At 41.6% G+C, this 6,952-nt stretch overlaps 1 protein-coding gene and 1 pseudogene across 2 annotated transcripts; one reads left to right on the forward strand and one right to left on the reverse strand.

Moving 5' to 3' along the window:
• Positions 1–3,932: 3,932 nt before the first annotated feature.
• LOC121539886 (dolichyl-diphosphooligosaccharide--protein glycosyltransferase subunit DAD1-like) lies at positions 3,933–4,905 on the reverse strand. 2 transcript variants are annotated; one of them, XM_041848532.2, is made up of 3 exons: positions 4,587–4,904; positions 4,273–4,433; positions 3,933–4,150 (listed from the first exon to the last, which is right to left on the reverse strand). In XM_041848532.2, the coding sequence occupies exons 1-2, from the start codon at positions 4,795–4,797 to the stop codon at positions 4,303–4,305; spliced, it is 342 nt and encodes a 113-aa protein (XP_041704466.2). In that variant the 5' UTR covers positions 4,798–4,904; the 3' UTR covers positions 3,933–4,150; positions 4,273–4,302. The 2 variants fall into 2 exon arrangements, with proteins under 2 accessions (XP_041704466.2, XP_045063609.1); XM_045207674.1 differs by lacking the exon at positions 3,933–4,150 and having other exon boundaries at positions 4,270–4,433; positions 4,587–4,905.
• LOC121539821 lies at positions 4,844–6,222 on the forward strand (annotated as a pseudogene).
• The last annotated feature ends 730 nt before the right edge of the window (positions 6,223–6,952 follow it).

A 6,952-nucleotide genomic window follows, 5' to 3' on the forward strand; every position in this document is an offset into this window, starting at 1 on the left:
ATGCATCCAATTTATTTAGTCAGGCAAGTCCACATTATTTTCACATATTTTAGAATGTAATAATAATTTGAATATCAATGCCTAAAAAAATGCTTTTTTCTTAAAGTGGTATTGCCCAACTTCTTTTTGGACACTTTCTTTTTTTAATCTTTTTTTTTTTTGGGGGGGGGGGTCTATATTAGGCCCTATATCAGTGGAGGCTGGTAGGAGGAGCTATAGGAGGACATGCTCATTGTAATGGCTGAAATGGAATAAATGGAATGGAGTCAAATATGTGGTTTACACATATTTGATGTGTTTGATACTGTTCCAATTATCCCATTCCGGCCATTACAATGAGCCTATCCTCCTATAGCTCCTCCCACCAGCCTCCTCTGCCATAAATGTACAATTATATAAATTATACAATTGTAATACATTGAGGTCCTTGAAAATTACAATGAAGTGCTTGAAAAAGTCCCTGAAAGTCCATGAATTTGACTTGCCAATGTCTGTATGAACCCTGCTTAAAGGATAAATAGTCCTAGGCCTATGTTGTGGTAAAAGCGGTTAGTCCCATGTAGCTCAGTTGGTAGAGCATGGCGTTGCAAACGCCAGGGTTGTGGGTTCGATTCCCCTGGGGGGCCAGTATGAAAATGTATGTACTCCCTAACTGTAAGTCGCTCTGGATAAGAGTGTCTGCTAAATGACTAAAATGTTATGGGCTAATTTGAATATATTCCTCTAAGTACACATGTGGAACTGCATGAAAATCATTTATAATTTTGGTCCCAATGTCACACATTGGCCCCATTATTTATAGAAAGACCCGTATACACTGAGCATACCAAACATTAGGAACACCTTCCTAATATTGAGTTGCACCATGTATTTTGGAAGATGAGACGTTGAGGATTAGCCTATAATAAATACCACTTTGATGTCATACAAGCAAGCCAAACACCCGTGAGTCCAAATGTGCACTTCACATCAAAACTCATGTCATATACAGTGTCAACGTTTATGATCACTATGTTTGATGTACAAGTTACAAGATGGCATGTCGTCATAACCTGGGTTGTTCTGAACAGAATGAGCCCGTTTATTGTGAAGAAAATTGGACACGGCACACGCACCTGAATGCACTCATGATTCCTTTCTATGCGCACCAAAATTATGATCTGTTTCTCTGAATTGCCTTGTGAAAGCCTAACAATGTAATATATTTTATAACTTAGCTTATTGTGTTGGCAATAGAACAAGCCTTCAAATCATGCCCACCAAACCCAGATTGCGATTTATAATGGACAGTTTTTGGATTGCGTTAACAACAACAGTAATTGTGTGATGGCGGGGATGCAGGGTTGTATTCCAAACAAAGTAACTACAAGTGTGCTTGCTCTAGTTCCTCAACGGCACAGCTAGGAGAACTCATAAAAGTACCTTATAGTTGAGGACTCTTCTTTGAGTCATAAAAGTGCATTGAAATTGCTTAGGAACTGTGCACACTATGGAGAGATGTGTGGCTACTTGGAGACACCAGTGAGTCCTCTCAATCAAACCCTTGTAATTATTTTGTCTAATGTTGCACCTACCCCACATTTACCAGGAATAGTCTTATCGTGTTACTGAATGTATCAAGAGTATTTTCAGATTTTGTCATCAACAAATGCGCATAAAAATGCACATAAAATCAACAGTGTAATGTTTGGATTCAGTCGTGTCAGGTGAACTGTTGTGTACTCATCTTTGGTCTAATAATTTTCCCATAATCTCCTAACTGTGCCTTTCAATCGCTAACATGGTTATGTATATGCTTTTCATATTTCTTCTGTAAGAAACATTTAAATTAAGCCCTATACATACAGTGAGGGAAAAAAGTATTTGATCTCCTGCTGATTTTGTACATTTGCCCACTGACAAAGACATGATCAGTCTGTAATTTTAATGCTAGATTTATTTGAACAGTGAAAGACAGAATAACAACAAAAAAATCCAGAAAAACTCATATCAACAATGTTATAAATTGATTTGCATTTTAATGAGGGAAATAAGTATTTGACCCCTCTGCAAAACATGACTTAGTACTTGGTGGCAAAACCCTTGTTGGCAATCACAGAGGTCAGACGTTTCTTGTAGTTGGCCACCAAGTTTGCACACATCTCAGGAGGGATTTTGTCCCACTCCTCTTTGCAGATCTTCTCCAAGTCATTAAGGTTTTGAGCCTGACGTTTGGCAACTTCGAACCTTCAGCTCCCTCCACAGATTTCCATGGGATTAAGGTCTGGAGACTGGCTAGGCCACTCCAGGACCTTAATGTGCTTCTTCTTGAGCCACTCCTTTGTTGCCTTGGCCGTGTGTTTTGGGTCATTGTCATGTTGGAATACCCATCCACGACCCATTTCCAATGCCCTGGCTGAGGGAAGGAGGTTCTCACCCAATATTTGATGGTACATGGCCATGTCCATCGTCCCTTTGATGCAGTGAAGTTGTCCTGTCCCCTTGGCAGAAAAACACCCCCAAAGCATAATGGTTCCACCTCCATGTTTGACGGTGGGGATGGTGTTCTTGGGGTCATAGGCAGCATTCCTCCTCCTCCAAACACGGCGAGTTAAGTTGATGCCAAAGAGCTCGATTTTGGTCTCATCTGACCACAACACTTTCACCCAGTTCTCCTCTGAATCATTCAGATGTTCATTGGCAAACTTCAGACGGGCATGTATATGTGCTTTCTTGAGCAGGGGGACCTTGCGGGCGCTGCAGGATTTCAGTCCTTCACGGCATAGTGTGTTACCAATTGTTTTCTTGGTGACTATGGTCCCAGCTGCCTTGATATCATTGACAAGAGCCTCCCGTGTAGTTCTGAGCTGATTCCTCACCGTTGTCATGATCATTGCAATTCCACGAGGTGAGATCTTGCATGGAGCCCCAGGCCGAGGGAGATTGACAGTTCTTTTGTGTTTCTTCCATTTGCGAATAATCGCACCAACTGTTGTCACCTTCTCACCAAGCTGCTTGGCGATGGTCTTGTAGCCCATTCCAGCCTTGTGTAGGTCTACAATCTTGACCGACATCCTTGGAGAGCTCTTTGGTCATGGCCATGGTGGAGAGTTTGGAATCTGATTGATTGCTTCTGTGGACAGGTGTCTTTTATCCAGGTAACAAACTAAGATTAGGAGCACTCCCTTTAAGAGTGTGCTCCTAATCTCAGCTCGTTACCTGTATAAAAGACACCTGGGAGCCAGAAATCTTTCTGATTGAGAGGGAGTCAAATACTTATTTCCCTCATTAAAATGCAAATCTATTTATACAATTTTTGACATGCGTTTTTCTGGATTATTTTGTTGTTATTCTGTCTCTCACTGTTCAAACAAACCTACCATTAAAATTATAGACTGATCATTTCTTTGTCAGTGGGCAAACGTACAAAATCAGCAGGGGATCAAATACTTTTTTCCCTCACTGTACAGGCCAATTCCCATATAAAGGGTTAATAGTTTTTTCATTTCTTTGCGAGCATGATAACTGTACTTTAAGTTTATGATTGACGCAGCGTGTTTGCCATTAGCCAATCGCCGTTTCTCAACGAGTTCAAAGCACGTGAATGCATCCAACTCGTATTTACGACTTCACAACTGATAATTATCACCTTCCCACATGGTTATGAACACAGCACAAGGCCAACTTCGGATAGTTGATATCCCACTGGGCTGTGCACAATAACCTGGGGACGAGGTTACAGAGAAAAAAGCTTCTGGGAATTTAGTGTAGGTCTATGCCTTTACTATTTGAAAATCATTAAGTCACAGCTATTCCCCTACAATGCAAGTAGCTTTATTAGAATAAGTCAAAATGGGGACTCTTCTCCAGTGCTAGTAATGGAATGATGTCTGCTAAGAAAATCATTGTCAATACTGGCAATGAAAGACATTCCATTAAATCACAACTCAGTATCTTTTCAACACAATTTTGTTTCATTTATTTCAACAATCTCAAGTGAATTGCAACAATCATACAAACAGTACAAAATAATTATTTCAGAAACAAGTGACAGGAATTTGTAAAATATATAGGTTATTACTGTCATTATTGAGCTGTCCTGTGGTACAATCTAATTGTATGAATGTTGTCTTGAGGTGACAGGTGCATTTTGGTCATGTCTGTTGTTCATCTGTGAAATGAAATAAACATTAATCATGTCAGTAACATGCTGACAAATAACACTGGACAACAATTAAATACAGTGAGGATGTTGTGTGTGTGTGTGTGTGTGTGTGTGTGTACTGTTCACACCTGTTCTGAGGATCCAAATCATTGGTTTTCTCAACCAATGAAATTAATGACCACGAGGTGCAGGACAGTGTGGGCTAGTAAGAAATCTGCAAAGGCCCTCTCCTGGGAGATGGACAGGAAGTCTCCTTTGTTTTCTGGATTGATCTGGATACGCAGGCAGACTGTAGGCAGAGGGACCACAGAGAAGATTGGTTAACCAGAAACCATTACAACAATGGTTGCAGCCATTGATTATCTTCATGTTTCAGTGACGTACAATACTGCTGAATGTCACAAGACTATGCAAAAAATGGACCGCTAAGTGTGTCAATTACCTCCCAGGATGAAGGCGCCAACACATGATATGAACCCGGCCAAGAAGCTGTTGAATGGGAAGGTGCCAACCAGCAAGCAGTACAGAAACTGCAATGCACCGGTTAGCAAGATGTAGAAAAGGTACGCGTCGACCACTTTCAATTTATTTGATGTTTTGGTCGTGTATTCCTCCAGGAACCGAGAAATAACTGAAATTACCGAGTTGGACATGTTTTCTTATGAACAAAAAGCCCCAAAAGGTGCAGAGAGAATCAAAATGTATATCGAATACGCTTCCGTCAGACGCGGCACAAAAATGACGTGTCACTGAAACTGGTGTAACAATAACAACATTCCCTCCTGCACATATAATCCACTGTACAGTAGTTCCATGTTACTAAACTTTGATTCTACGTGTTATTGATGTATATTAAACACTGACTATGTCCCTTTATGCCCTCTGTTTGCGATAACGATACAACCAAAGTAAGTTAGTGGAAATAATTAAGAAAAGTGAGCACTTTGGTTTGATAACAGTTTTGCATGGTAGACACTAAAGATTTAGTATTTTGTTTTTATGAATTGGTCAATTCTAGTGGCAAGTTGATTTATGCTGTTGATCATAAAGTGTGTGTATCTGTCCTCTCTGTAAGTCAGTATCTGGGTGGGTATGGTGGCCCTCATGGTGCCCAACCTCTATGACCATTCTGAAGAGCACAGAAGCCAATATCTAATTTGTCTGAAAGCATTTCAAAGGTACCCACTAGTCCTGACTTGACTATTTGATTTTGCCACATTGTATCACCTGTACTTCTTGTTGTCTCACCTCCCTGCCTCTCCTTTTCCGAGACTCAAAATGATCTGTGGGCTTGTTTTGTGTCCCTGCCCAATCAGGACCTTATCTGGACCCTAAATGTCACCAACAGGAACCAGCTAAATGCTCTGAAGCCTGGTACTGTCTCTCCCCTTCTCTATAGTGTTTTTGTCAGTCAGTACCAAAAACTCACTATTCCAGTGGAGTGGACATACTTTTTGTGGACATCCTTTTTGTACTACATTGAGTCCGCCTAACCATTTCCCTTTTCCTCCTCTCTTCCAGTTGCACAGACACCTCTTGTCGAAGGTGCATGGTATGGATTTGGGGGAGGGGTAGGGTTATGGATAAGTAACCTAGACCCCCTCTGTTGCTCTCAACCACTCTTTATGTTTGACTTGCTGGGTTTCGGACGGAGCTCCAGACCCCAAATTCCCCATGGACTCAGCTCTGGCTGAGGAGCAGTCAGTTAGCACTGAAGGCATGATCCTATTGGGTCACAGTCTGGGCGGCTACTTAGCAACATCATATGCCATTCAATACCCTGAGAAGTTTACATTGACACACTCTTTAGTGGCTAATCTTTAGCTTTATGAAAAGCATATGAACTTGGAGTAACATGGCTCATTCTTCCTTTCCCTATCCAAGTCAGTCACCTGATTCGTGTTGACCCCTGGGGCTTCCAGCCCATGCCTGTGGATGCAACCTCAGGATCGACCAGACCAGGCTGCCCTTGCTGGGTAGAGGCCCTAATAGCCTTTTCCACTCTCTTCAACCCACTGGCATTGATCCGAGCCGCAGGACCTTGGGATGAGAGGGGACTGGTTGTCTGGGTGGCATAGCCTGGGGTTCAGGGATGAAAGATAATATACAGTGAGGGAAAAAAGTATTTGATCCCCTGCTGATTTTGTAAGTTTGCCCACTGACAAAGAAATGATCAGTCTATAATTTTAATGGTAGGTTTATTTGAACAGTGAGAGACAGAATAACAACAAAAAAATCCAGAAAAACTCATATCAACAATGTTATAAATTGATTTGCATTTTAATGAGGGAAATAAGTATTTGACCCCTCTGCAAAACATGACTTAGTACTTGGTGGCAAAACCCTTGTTGGCAATCACAGAGGTCAGACGTTTCTTGTAGTTGGCCACCAAGTTTGCACACATCTCAGGAGGGATTTTGTCCCACTCCTCTTTGCAGATCTTCTCCAAGTCATTAAGGTTTTGAGCCTGACGTTTGGCAACTCGAACCTTCAGCTCCCTCCACAGATTTCCTATGGGATTAAGGTCTGGAGACTGGCTAGGCCACTCCAGGACCTTAATGTGCTTCTTCTTGAGCCACTCCTTTGTTGCCTTGGCCGTGTGTTTTGGGTCATTGTCATGTTGGAATACCCATCCACGACCCATTTCCAATGCCCTGGCTGAGGGAAGGAGGTTCCAGAAAAACGCATGTCAAAAATCCAGAAAAACGCATGTCAAAAATGTTATAAACTGATTTGCATTTTAATGAGGGAAATAAGTATTTGACCCCCTCTCAATCAGAAAGTTTTCTGACTCCCAGGTCTCTTTTT

The sequence above is a fragment of the Coregonus clupeaformis genome, chromosome 26 (assembly GCF_020615455.1).
Source record: "Coregonus clupeaformis isolate EN_2021a chromosome 26, ASM2061545v1, whole genome shotgun sequence".
Classification (NCBI taxonomy): Eukaryota; Metazoa; Chordata; class Actinopteri; order Salmoniformes; family Salmonidae; genus Coregonus; species Coregonus clupeaformis.

Excerpts from the sequence above, each read along its gene's own strand:
- LOC121539886 (XM_041848532.2), bottom strand. The coding sequence starts at position 4,797 with ATGTCCAACTCGGTAATTTCAGTTATTTCTCGGTTCCTGGAGGAATAC. Across the intron at positions 4,434-4,586 it reads TGGCGCCTTCATCCTGGGAG|TCTGCCTGCGTATCCAGATC; the intron begins GTAATTGACACA and ends CTCTGCCTACAG.